At 37.9% G+C, this 14,560-nt stretch overlaps 1 protein-coding gene across 1 annotated transcript in view; it reads left to right on the plus strand.

Annotated features, from left to right (window-relative positions):
* ralgapa2 (Ral GTPase activating protein catalytic subunit alpha 2) overlaps positions 1-14,560 on the plus strand; it is a 190,668-nt gene that overhangs the window by 67,831 nt on the left and 108,277 nt on the right. The window contains 1 exon segment of the mRNA XM_016511733.1: positions 11,352-11,409. Coding sequence (XP_016367219.1) covers positions 11,352-11,409 — 58 coding nt within the window.

Genomic DNA, 14,560 nt, shown 5'->3' on the forward strand with positions numbered 1-14,560 from the left:
TAATGTTCTTTTTAGCAACATCATATGACCCCTTTAAAGGGTTAGTTCACCCAAAAATGAAAATTCTGTCATTAATTACTCTCCCTCATGTCGTTCCAAACCCATTCATTTGTGCACAGTATTCTCGTAGTTTCGTAATATTGCGGTTGAACCCCTGATGTCACATGGATTATTTTACAGATCTCCTTGCTACGTTTCTGGACCTTGATCGTGGTAATTACATTGCTGTCTATGGGAGGGTCAGAGAGCTCTCAGAATTCATCAAAAATATCTTAATTTGTGTTCCGAAGATGAACGGAGGTCTTACGGGTTTAGAACGACATGAGGGTGAGTAATTAATGAGAATTAAAATTTTTGGGTGAACTATCCTTTTAACAAGTCTTATTTTAATCTACTGAAACACATGTTGCAGAGCGCACAGAGAATGACCTATATGTGATCTCTTGCTTTGAGGAGAATGTTTGTTGTAGAGCATCTGTGAGAAAATTGTCGGATTGCCTGACCTGTCTCAGGCCCTTTTGTCAGTCACTCCACAGCATCATCAGATCTCTGATCCCTGAATCACTAATCTAATGTCCTGTGCCTCCTTCCTGAAGCCCATCTGACTGCTCTGACCCTGGCCCAGTGCTGTCCCTCAGCTTGGCTTTTTTGCTGACTGCTGAGTCTCCAGTGAATAAGGGGCCCTTTGCTGATGGACATGTTCTTCTACTTTTATCTGGTGTGGAGCCTCATGGAAGCACTTCTGACTTCCCTGCAGAATACGGTTGTGTGGTTGAATGTTAAATATGGTTATGTTCATAAACAGTTAGGTTATGAAAGAGAGTTGCAGCCACACTCTATAACTTGCTTGGCTTAGATCAATTGTGCACCAATAATGTGTTCAGTTGAGTGAATTTAGACCGACTTAGACTGAAAACCAAGCTGCACAGTATTTTACTTGAGATGGTCTGGTTGTTAGTCCCCAACACTGTGTGCACGTAGCCTGAAACATGTTGATAGGTGATATGAATGCTCACAAAAGTCTGAAGTATTGGTGCGGTATCATGAGAGACATAATCTATCAATATATGATTGAATCAGCACAGCCTTAATACGATGAGAGCGTGTTAATATGATAACTCCTGTACCAAATATTATTAGAGTACGAAAAGGGTTTTCTAGTGAGCAATCCATTTGTACTTGTGCCTGTTTTCTCGTGAGCAGAGCCGATTGGCCATCAGTGATGTCAATTTAGGCTCATTAGTATGCAAATGGAGCAAAAAGGTCATAAATAAGAGAACAAGGAGCTGTAATCTCTCATTACCTCTCATCACTCACTTCCTATCTGCTTGTCAATCTAAATGACCTTAAGTAACCCTGTGATTCTCAAAAAGAAAAAAGAAAAAAACATCCACCTGTCTGACTGGGAGTTTTTTGCAGGCTCTCAGTTTTTTGGTGCTCTCCTCTGTTGTGTTGGATTTTGATATTTTGGGTTTGTGGTATTTAAGCGCTGTGCTGTATTTTGATGGCTAAAGGATTACACCCTTGAGTGCCTTGTTGCTTTTATGAAAATTTGTTACTACATTATTAAAATATATTAAGGACGTGCATTTTAAAGGGGTCATATGATGATATTTTAAAGATCATTATTTTGTGTATTTGGTGTAACAGGATATGTTGACATGCTTTAATGTTCAAAAAACACATTATTTTTCAAATACTGTACATTATTGTAGGTCATCTATGCCCCGCCTCTCTCAAACACATAGTTTTCAACAAAGCCCCCTCCTTTGACAAGCGCAGTCTGCTCTGATTGGCCAGCTGACCCAGTGCATTATCTTCTTTATGCACCAAGAGCTTGTAACACTCCAAAGAGAAAGGAAAACTTGAAATCGCATCATATGACCCCTTTAATAGCATTAGCACAGTGGTGGTTGTGATGTCACCCATATTGGTTATGCACAGTTAATTGAATGAGATCTTTTTACTGTTTGGATAAATTGTCCATGTGATCTGCTGATCTGGAGATTATGTCTGGATTGTGTAAAAAGTGAAGTGACATTAGTGCTCTGCATTTAATTCCATCCAAAGTGCACACACACAGCAGTGAACACACACACACCGTGAACACACGTCTTGCTCAAGGGCACCTCAGTCGTGGTATTGAAGGTGGGAGAGAGGGCTGTACATTCACTCCCCCCACCTACAATCCCTGCCGGTACGAGACTCGAACCCGCAACCTTTGGGTTACGAGTCCGACTCTAACCATTAGGCCACGACTTCCCCCTCAGTCGTGTAAGGGGGAATAATCCCATGATTATAAAGGGAATAATTTCATGGATCAGCAATCAAAAGCCAAGTATCACTTATGGATACCAGGGTCATTAAGCAGCAATATTTCACCCTGGAAATGAATTTTTTTTTTTTTTTTTTTTTTTTTTTTTTTTTTCCCCCTTTAATTTTTTATTTTCTTAGGTCAATTTCACTTAGGGAGCAAAATTGTCTTGTCGTCTGGGAGAGCTCTAACCGCCTGATGAAACATCCAGTCGCTCTAATCAACCTAATCTTTGTTGTCTCTTATGTCAAATACTTCAATCAATCAATCATCGTTTTTTCCCCGTTTTATTCTGTTTTAATTTTTCTGGACTCCTTTTTAATGGTTAGATTAAATTGTATTAATCAAAAAACATGGCTAATTAATTCAAATCATGAAATTTAAACAATTTAACAGCAATTTATTAAAAGTTTAACACAAAATACATGTTTAGGGCCCTATGAAATGTTAAATTTTTTCCAACCCTATGTTTTATTGTTACCAAATTCTGTGTTTTAGCATGTCTAATTATTTGAAAACATAAAAACAAGTTTCATGTATTCTTACAATAGCCTTATGATTTTTTTCCGCTCAGAAATTCTTTGTGTATTTACTGTACATTTTTAAGGCATTCATTTAATTTATCTTTTAATTAATGAAAATTAAACACATTTTACTTTTTGGAAAATAAAGAGGATTTAATATTACAATTAAAACATTGAAGAGATATTGTATGATTATTCCTTAAAAATAAGGTTTTAATAATTTTATTAGTAGTAGTAGCCTATTATGTATATTCTACTGAACAACAGTAATATATTTCTGCTACAATGTCTTCAAGTTAAACTGAACTTTTATTCTGACGGGTTGCCGTGAATACCTTTACATTTCTGTGTGATATGAGGATAGTTTTAAATTTTCAATTTATTTATAAAGCACAACTAAACACAACTACCGTTGACCAGTGTGCCGTACAAAGTGAGTAACCACAGACAAAATTAAAAACAAAGACAAGGTCACAAATAAAACTGCAAGACACAGGGCAGAACAAATGCAAATCACGAATAATAAGCCAGATCAAATAAAAACGTTCAGAGCAGTTCTGGAGATGTTGTTCATGTATTTACAGTATGTCCTCATTAGTGAGACGGCAGACTTTAATATCACCGGAAACGTCATGCATTCTACGGTGGTGGGCTGCCACACCAAAAAATCATCCCCGCCACGGCTGCAGCTTCTCACTGACATCATAATGATGCCACTCACAGGAATTAGTGGAGGAGACAGAGCAGGACCTGAATTCTCATTCCCGCAGGTTCCGCGCTTATAACGCGATGAATGTATCTATGAATGAGGAATGTATCATTTGCACATGCTTTTAAGTCTTGCCAATTTAAACATTCAAGTGACTTTAAGCCATTCAAGCGCAAAAAGACATGATGACATTATTTTGTATGCATCTGGCCGTTTACGCACAAAAAGGCGCAAAGCGTAATGCAGTTCGCACAGTCTCTTTCAACCATTGACACTCCTAATTGAGATTGTAGATAGAGTGTCAATGGTCAATTTGAGAGATATGTGGCGGTAATGCACTTATAAGTCTGCGATCCGCCATAAAGCAAGAAGAAGAAGAAGACGCGTCACGCGCCGGCTGTTGAGAACGCGCTCAGGACGCGCTCAGGACAGTTCGGACATTGCGGTAAATCAGAGGTAAAAAAACTATATAAATACTGTTCAGTTTCTTGCACAGACCGATCGTTTCGTGTCTTTACACATCAATGTATCATCACGAGCCGCAGGGTTTAATTTGGTTTTGTTTGTGTATGTTTTTTTTACTCTCAAAGCCGTGATTCCCATTCACTTCATTATATGACTGACAGACTGCAACGGTTTGAGTTAAAAATCTTTGTTTGTGTTCTACTGAAGAAACAAAGTCACCTACATCTTGGATGCCCTGGGGGTAAGCAGCTAAACATCATATTTTCATTTTTGGGTGAACTATCCCAAATGAACTAATGAACTATGATGCTAAACACTGAAAAAAAAAAAGAAAAAGAAATAAAAAGCATACAAAGGCATATCTGATGCAATGAGAGCAGTAAAATCAACAATTATTATTAATTTCCACATTTCTTTTTTTACCATTTATCTTAAATTTGGTTCGTTTGTTCATTGTGGTGGCATTTTTTCCCTAAGCCCCCATTATTAACTAACCTAATATAACTAACTTATGTATTTATTTGTTTGTTTATTTGTTTTAATTAAATTTCATTTCAAATTTAATTTAAATAAACCAAAATGCCTCAGGAGTTGGGATATATTTGTTTGCATTTGTTTTGTGATTTGATGAAAAAGTAATAGATACGATAACAGCAGGGACTTGACAAAAAAATGCTTGAATGTGTGACAGTGGTTGGCAAAATGTGACATTATGGCCTTAGTATTTTGTCGATATACTGTTTTCAGTTGGTGATTGAGAAATACTGCCACGTCCTGTTCCTCTATTCCCATGTCTCTCTTTCTGACAGTCTCTGTTTTGGAGTGGTGCAAATATTGAAACGTTTGTTGAATTGGAGTGATTTGTATTTAGTTGCTTCCCTCTTCTGGAGTGTCTAGGTATTGCAACTATGTTTTCTAAAATGTTGGTTCTTTTTAAACAAGATGTTGCTTTATCATCGGTTGATCTTCAGTATGCTATTTATTCATACTGTAGGTTTTTATTGGCACATTATCCAAAATATTAAACCATTAAGTCATTCAGATCATTCAGTTGCCGGTACCATCATAACTAGGCAAATGTCAATTGCTTGAACTTTTTTGGTCCTGTTATGTTTATTGAACTCATAGATATCGACTTCTAGATCTATGGTTTTTGCCATGTAAGATTGACCAGTGTTGATTTCATTTCACGTTATAAACAGACACATTCTAAGAAAGAAAATATGAGACTCCACAGTACATCATTCTGAAATAACTAATACTGGACCATGTATTTTTTATACGTGATTTACATGCCAGTGATTTTTTTTTTTTTACATATTTTAACAATAAAACTCTTGTTTTAATGTATATTGTTACCTACTCGTTTTCACATAAACATCCTGCCAGCAAGCGAGTCAGATATTAATTCAGTAAACATTTAGATTCAGCAAGTTGTTAGACTGATTTCTGAATGGAATTTGATTTGCTAAAATGTAGTACATTATTTCGGTAATGATAGTCATCCTGCCTGGACACATTCTTTCCTTTATTTTATTTTATTTAAAATTAGCATAAATTAAAGAAATACAACAAACACTTACATGATGCATAAATAAAAAAATACAAACACCTTAAAAGTGGTAAAATGCGCTGCATATATTACAGTAATTATAGTCATCCTGTCAGGACACATTTTTCCTCATTATTATTAATTTAAAATGAGAATTGAGGGTGGTTTTCATTATGCAAAATATATTTTGTTTTGTTTTGTAACAAAATTAAAAGTTAAATGCACTCAATGTTATATACATCACATTATGTAATGCTTTGTAAGAATTTTATATTTGGTAGTACATCTGGTAGCAAAACTTCTCCATAAATATCTCACCGCTTAAGTGTTTGTTACACACAACCATGTCAGTGTGTCATTGTTTGAAAGCCTATTGGTCTGTCAGAATCCAGGCCATGCAAACGGACACCTGTGACCTGGGTTTCTGCATGGCTCCGTGTGACATTGACTCGATGTTGATTTCAAACCCAGAAGACAAACTCCTAAAGTAACCATTATTCTCTTTAAAATAATATCAGTTATATGAAGAAGAAGAAGATGATTAAGAATATCAGATGCTATCTTCCATTATCTCTAACATATGTATTTCTTGTTGAGGCTTGAGGGTTTTCTCTACAGCAGTGCATTTGCAGTGTTTCATTCATATGCTGTGCCTTGAGGGCTAAATTCTTATCATAAAATTGTGAGATTGAACATCATGTACAAAGCATGTGCTTACAGACTGTGACCTCTGACCTTTCTGGTTGTTTTTCAGAGTACTTGCTGGTCCTTGTATCATATGACTGCCTTTTCCATGCCATTAAGTTTCATGTTTTATATTGATGGACTTTGACTTACTTGAACTTACAACCCATCTTTGATTTCTGTGCACTTGGTTGGGATATATAAAACTAAACCTTATCGAAATTCAGCAGGTCTGTGGGTTGTGTGTGTTTACACAACTAGTTGGTCATAAACAGGTCACTGAAAAATGAAAATGTACTGATCCAAATCATGTATGACAAAAAATATATATATATTTTAAAAGGTGTTTTTTATGTTTTTTAAGTGATTTTTTTTTTCAAATGCTATAAACTATACAGAAAACCCACTTACTTGATACATAATTACTAGAGGTAAAAATTAACAGCAGAGCCCAAACTATTAAAGTGCCCCTATTATGGGTTATGAAAGGTTAATATTTTGGTTTTGGGAGTCCCCAACAACATGTTCACATGCATGCAAGTTCAAAAAACACTTTCATTGTCTTATAATATGCATTTATTTTTACATTATTTGCTCAAGGACTCCTAAACGATTCGCTCAAAGATTCATTTTTCCAAACCCATCCTTTGCGTGACGCTAATCTGCGGTGATTGGTCCGATTGGTCGATTTCATTTCCATTTCATCATGCCTGTAATGCCTGATAAAGCACAGTGCTGCTTTGTGTACAGCCGTTACCGGGCAAATAGCTATTTTTACCGTTCCAAAAGTGGCACCTAGTGGCAAAGAATGAATTTGCATTTTCATTCAGACCAACAAAAAGACCAACAAGTGGGCAGGCAATATGCTAATGTTTCATGTTGATGTCAACATGATACGCTTGGGATTCGTTTTAAAAAACACACTGAATAATGAGTCTCTCATTTACATTGTATTTACACTGTTGGTAATAATGAGAGCATCCTCCAGTGTACAGAAACCCCTCTGATTGACCATTGTGTTCATGCACTTAACAGACATGCCTGTGATTGGCTACAGCAATCAGCGTAAATCGAAACCATTGACGATTCTCGGAGCACAAAGAAATATGCACAGGAGCGTCTGAAAGCAGCCTCATATCAGCGGATACTATGTTGAGCGCTGCAGTGATGACATATTTTTGTTGGCCAACCTGGAAGTTCGCAAAAAATCACAATGGGGTTTTACTGAAGAATTTTGTCATAGAATAAAAAATTAAAATATTTTGAGCTTAAGCACTTTATTTCAGACATTTAACCAAAAACCCGTTCAAAAAAAAAAAAGATTTTGAGACAATGTATCTGATAGTCCTAAAGTACAAAATTTGCTTTGGGTTTTGGCCTACAAATTCAATTTGGGTTTTGGCCTACAAAAATACAGTGTTGGCCAAAATACAGTGTTGGCCAGAAATAACTGACTTAAAACCATTTTTTAGCTGGTGAAAATTAGAGCCCGACCAATATATCGTTTCGCCGATTTTATCGGCCGATATGAGCCTGTCGCAGATATATCGGTATCGGCGAATATGCCGCCGATATGCCAACGATATGAATTTTTTTTTTACAGAACATAAAACGCAGATAAAATGCTTGTAAATGGTGTAATTGCGTAGTTTGTCCAGCAGAGCGCGCTCCATTGTTTGCTACTGGCGACCTGGATGAAACGCTTTAAAGCTTAAGTGTATGGAATACCATTAAAACTTTGAACGGCCATATCTCCGTAAAGGTGCGGCGGATCTGCACCAAATTCGGGGAATCCCTTCAGCTCGAGGAACCGAATCAAGTGTACGTCTCGAGGCCCCCTTTCGAATGAGACCACCACCACCATTGATAGCCCCCGGGGTCCGGGAGTTACGGGCGGTTAAATTTGCAGTCGGATGCTGACCGATCTGGCGATCCCGGGGGGCTACAGACTCACGGAGGGTGGCGTTCCAGAGGGCTCCTCGAGCTGAAGGTATCCCCCGAATTTGGTGGAGATCCGCTGCTGCGTTCACGAAATAGTGACACCAGCTAACACTTTCACTTCAGTAAGGAGGTCTCTTGTTCAGGCAGCAGCATTCAAGCGTTGTCTTATTCGACTGTAAGTGTCTTGCAAAGTGGACTTCACATGATATTCCGGCATGATTCCAGTTCGAAGGGAACGTACACGTTACATTCAAAGGCCATTAAAGTGCGCGAGATGTGAATTTAAATTGTATTTATTTACAGAGGTATAGCATGTCACACTTCACAATTCTCTAGTAAGTTTCGTCTGTTTGTGAAGACAGTAGCACAAATCTGTGAATGAATGTTCCGAAGTGAAATAAAGTTGAATGGAATTGAATTGAAATAAAGTTGAAGTTTGATCACCACATTTGAGTGATCATTGGAAAAAATGTGTTTATGTATATATATTCTGTTTATGTTTATACTGTATTCTATATATAGTACCAGTCAAAAGTTTAGACACACGAATGGGAAAGTGTCCAAACTTTTGACTGGTACTGTACTATAATATACACAAAGAATATCGGCAGATATATCGATATCGGTCTTTTTTTACTCCCTAATATCAGTATCGTTATCGGCCCCCAAAAAACCCATATCGGTCGAGCTCTAGTGAAAATACTAGTTTTCTAATCATTTTGGCCACCACTGTACATCATCTCCAACAGCACTTCATTGAGTCTGTTCTTGGTGCTACTGGAACTGCAGACAGGATGGTGGTGTCACATTTTGGTGTACTTCTCAGGTGTTGCAGTGTCCGGGTGTTTCTTCTTCAGAAGTTGCGTGGCATGTGGGAGCTGTAAATTCCTGGGGGTTCAGGCCCATCACTCCACGGCTGGTGTATTCTCAGTCATGCTCACCATGTGGTAAGCACGGCGAGTGTGGATAACGGCGATGCAGAAAAGCCTGCGATAATGCTTCATTCTTATGCTTGGAGAGCTGCGGCAGATTAGCACAGACTCTGGCAACTGGCAGCGGCTCGCAAACTCCACGCCACCCTTCTCAAATCCGCCGTCCCAGACACTGCTGCAGCCCGGCAGGGGAGCGCTTTCCGTTACCGCTGCAAGAAGCATTACCGAAACCTCAGCCTTCTTCTGCGATCCCCGAGCGTGCAGGCTTAAACAGATCCCGCCACTGGATATCAGCTCCAGTTATTTGTCAGTTTCCTCACGACAATGACAGGCTGTAATCCAGAGCTGTCCTTCCACACGCTGAAGATCAATACGGAGGTGCTTGAATGCTCTCATACTCATGTGTCATCACGTTCCACATCAACACAGGAAGTAAATGAGAATGACACGATGAGTGACGGCTGTCGCGTAGCACGTGAGATTATGGTGACATTATGGTGTCCTCTTCTTGTAGAGTGTCACGGATGCCACTCTTTGAGTTGTGGACGTGTGTTTGCGGTGACAGACTTGATCCCATGTTGCTGTTCTTTGGTTGAGTGTCTTATAATGGCATTACTCATAATGCACTGCCACTGATGACATTACCGTTGTCCATTAGAGTGAATCTTAACCCACTTGTCTCTGTATGTATCACTCACCAGGGACACATCTAACTGTCTGTGAATAGAGGCTAATGATATGGTGTCAAAAGGGTCTTGTGGTAGTAAGGTCACAGTTGGCTCAACAGCTGGAGCGTGTTGATCTTTCTCTGCTGACCGTTTCAAATAAATAGCATGTAGGTGGAACCTTTGTCTTCCCAGACTCCCCAAAAATGTGGGTGTTGCAGTATTGTCAAAAAACAGTATTTTCTCTGTTTTTGTTGGTAATAATAATTAGAAGCTATTTTGCAGAGTGTGTTTTTGTGCTGGTATCTTGGCTGGTTTATGGCCTGTCGTGAACAGCTGATTTTCACATTCTTTATATTCGGTGCGTTTGTCAGTTTACAGCAGTGGCATAAATTAACTTTTTCTTTAAGCTGTGAAATTTGCTACCTTAAATTGATTTCCAAGGACATTTTTCCTTTATAAGGACTTTTTATTTTCGAACCGTATTAAATTTATGCATCATCTTTTAAACCAAATGTTTGCATTAAATCAATAACATCTATATATGAGATACTGTAGGCTGTTCCCAATCAAATGAAATAAGTATCAACAAAATCCGTTGCACTGCAGAAGTGCTACAGATGCTGCACATACTGTAAACCAGCATTTAGATGCATTTACACTACAACTGCATAAATAATACTATGAGATTAATGTTTTAAAGATAATACATTAACAATACGTTCAATATTAAATTAAAACCAGCAGTAGGTGGTGGCAGGTCTTAATCATTGAGTCACTGAGTAATCCATTCACCCAGTTTGTTCAAAAACTCATTCATTCATTAATTCAGAGACAAAACACTGCTGTGTGTTGTTCTGAGAAGCACAACAGTTCTGCTGTGCCTTTGTTCAGAACTATTTGCAATGACAAAAACCAAGCAAAAATTAAGTCTAAAATGTAACTCGCAATATTAACTTTCTGTTTATTGAACTGTTGTAAAAAAATCTGTATCACATTTGCATACATATTTAGGAAAATGGCACACTTGCTCAAGTGATGTTACTTAACTATATCTTAAGATATAAGTATAAGACAAAAGCCCATATAGGCCTAGGCTTTTTGGCCCCATATATTGAATTTTGTCATTCTAACTGCATTCTATTAGGCCACATAAAGAAGTGAAAGTGTTCAATCTCAAGATTTGTCTTTGTTTGTTTTTTGCAAAGTGAGCGACGTACTTGATAATGTCAGCTTCCACATTGTTTAAACAACAATTGCGATAGTGTAGACGATACATATCACACACCCCTAGTGGGTGGCATAACCTGAATGATGAATAAAAGGTTTACTTTGCTTCTCTGTGATCAGTGTTTGTGTTGTGGCCTGGTGAAAAATAAAAGCATAGACTTACATTGAAGGAGAAACCTGAGACAGAAACTTGGCATGGGCTTTTTTTTTTTTTGTACCACTTTACTATCATTGGTGTAAACTATATATGAAGTGAAAAATGACTGACATTGAGCTCTTGAATGTTATGCTATTAGTTGAATGTGATCACGGCGTGTCCTTATTTTTCCTTTCAGAAAATTCTGCAACTTCTACCTGAGAAAATCAACAGTCGATGGCAGTTTCACAGTATAGGTAAGTGCTGTTCAGACCTCATTTTACACTCACATGGTTCATGCCACACAGTTTAGCTGTTGAAATTGAAATATTGCTTACAGTATCAGTATTTCTTTGTGCATGATTATTTATGAGTCAGTCTGTATGCGTTTTGCTGTTAAAGCAGGTTCAGGAGAGAGTCAGTGTAACCTGGTTTAATAATTTCTCAGAGAAAATAATTAGCTACAGAGAGAGTTGAGAGCAGGAGGTTAATAAATGAGAAATGCAAATGAAAGGCTTCATTTGAAATGCAAATTGCTAAATGAAATTATGCGTCTCGTGGTTTCAGTCTTCCGTACAGGAAGACCCTCAAAGGAGGCAATAACCTCAATTAGAGCCCTGCGCATAGAGATGGGCAGACAGACAGACAGACAGATGCCTAGGGGAAATTCAAGCAAAAATGGATGCAACAGTATCTAAGCTTATTGTTATTGTTTTCAGCTATATGTCTTTGCTGGGCAAAATTGTTTCCTTACACTCGCAATCCTCTCTCTGTCAGCTAAAGTATCAAAACATAGCTTGGCTTTTTAATAGATTCAGTCCACTTCCAAGCCGTGTTGAAGTAGTTCCTCAGTTGATTATAAGGTGAGTCTGATCCTCCAGTGTACTGTAGATACTGTGTGACTAAGTGAGTGTTGCTTACGATTGCCAAGCAATGCCACAACTGGCATATCAATATAAAATTCAACAGTTGGATCTTTTTTTTTTTTTTTTTTTTGATCCTTTTTGCATTTCCTAGTTGAAGTAAACTACAATAGACAAAATGCTGTCCAAGGGTTTTTGACCACTTTTTCAGCAGCATTGATTCTGGAACTGTTATTCCCATTCGGATTTTTAAAAAGTCACAGTTAAAGAGTTATAAGCAGTGAACCAAACCAACTGGCTACGAGGTGAATAACAACATAACAAACTTTCATTTGAAGCAAGTATTTTAAGGCCCCGTCCACACAGAGACGCGTTTAGCTGTATACGCATACATTTTGTATCGTATAGGCGTTTCGTCCAGACGGATCCGGCGTTTTGGGAGAGTGATAAAAATTATTGGGTTTTTTTTTTTTTTTTTTTTTTTGGATCCTTTTTGCATTTCCTAGTTGAAGTAAACTACAATAGACAAAATGCTGTCCAAGGGTTTTTGACCACTTTTTCAGCAGCATTGATTCTGGAACTGTTATTCCCATTCGGATTTTTAAAAAGTCACAGTTAAAGAGTTATAAGCAGTGAACCAAACCAACTGGCTACGAGGTGAATAACAACATAACAAACTTTCATTTGAAGCAAGTATTTTAAGGCCCCGTCCACACAGAGACGCGTTTAGCTGTATACGCATACATTTTGTATCGTATAGGCGTTTCGTCCAGACGGATCCGGCGTTTTGGGAGAGTGAAACCGATATTTTTTTAAACCGGGTCCCAGAGTGAATAAATCTGAAAACGCCACCCTTGCGTTTTCGTGTGGACAGAGAATCCGTATATTTTCTGAAACGAAAATATCGTTATAATAATCAGCCCACGTCTCGCCCCTAGTCAGACACCGCTACGTCACGTAACAGTAACAAAAACATGAACAAACACTGAACAATTGTCTTTTTATTAACTAACATTAACCCAGATTAATAAATGTATTGTTCCATGTTCGTTTGTATACCGCGCGCAAGGTTTATGCGCATAGTCCAAGTCTTCTTCTCCGTTTTTAGTGTATCTACGTGGCAGAATTACAGCGCCACATTCTGGTCTGGCATGTATACTACATCGTTTTGTGTCGGTTTCGTGTGGACGCAGATATTTCTTGAGACGAGGAGAAAAAAAAGATTGGATAGGGAAAGCTCTGGCTTCGTGTGAAGGTAGCCTTAGATAACTTTACAGTACACTTTCCAGATATAAATGATATTGTCAAGAAGCAATTCATTTCATCTAGATCATTTGGTAAAATTCCAAAGCATCTGAACTTAAAACTGCCTCATCTCTGTTTAATATCTAAATATGCTTTAATTTTTCATAATTCTTTTACTTCATTTTTCTTATTCTCTTCTTCTTCTACAGATCTGCAGGACATTCCTGAAGAGAGCGAATGCGCTACAGACCCCCGGGACCGCGAGGTCTCGCACTGCTAATATTTCTCAACCCAAGACTTGCCTGTTGTCCGATGGAACAGACTATAGACTCCAGTTTTGTGTCGGTTTCGTGGTTTCGTGTGGACGCAGATATTTCTTGAGACGAGGGGAAAAAAAAGATCAGATAGGGAAAGCTCTGGCTTCGTGTGGACGTAGCCTAAAAATCAAACAAAAAAAGCAAAGGTACAAGATTTAGTGTGGGGAAGAAACTACAGTATAATCACGTGGTGTGTTGCAAACAACAATACAATTTAAAATGAAGCATAAATACAAAATCTATTGATGTTAAGTATGTCTAAAGAGACAATCATTTATTGCAAAATATGCATTTTATATAAATTTTAGTTTGAGAATTTTTGAAGACTGACTGTATTATGTCTTTTGTGATTATTAAAAAAAAGCCAAATGCAAAAAAAAGCAACCTTGCAGCTCACAGTAGGTCTGTCTTTAAAGTTTTATAGGTTATTATTAAAAATAAATTTTTGAATGGATTTTTACATATGGAAACAGACTCTTGCACTCTATACAGGTACATGGGACACCATAGCAGGGCTCTACAGTGCGACCATTTCAGTCGCATTTGAAAATGTGAAAATCTTTTTAGGAGCACCAGTGCGACTGACCCGATCATCTTCATATTTGTGATTGCGCTCAGGGGAGCTTCAAAGGTTTCTACGTGTTTTTGCAGCGTTGAGTAATGTATCACAGACATATCTCACGAATCCTTTCATAAGCAAAGTGTAGACCGGGTGTAAATAAGAGATTCATTGCGCAGTGTAGAGAGCTTCGTTGATTATAAATGTGAGATCGATGAACTAAGTGACAGCTTTTAATGATTTTTAAAGGAGTTTGTAAACGTGATACTGATTTAATACAATACAATTCAATAAACAAGAAGTTAATATTAAGTGACTGAAGCCCCGTTCGCACTACAAGCGACACGCAACAGCAAAGCGACACAATCCCATTAATTTCAATGGAGAGCTGGCGATTTCCGGCGACACGAGCGACAGCGGCCGT

The sequence above is a fragment of the Sinocyclocheilus rhinocerous genome, unplaced genomic scaffold (assembly GCF_001515625.1).
Source record: "Sinocyclocheilus rhinocerous isolate Xijiao unplaced genomic scaffold, SAMN03320098_v1.1 scaffold955, whole genome shotgun sequence".
NCBI classification, from domain to species: Eukaryota; Metazoa; Chordata; class Actinopteri; order Cypriniformes; family Cyprinidae; genus Sinocyclocheilus; species Sinocyclocheilus rhinocerous.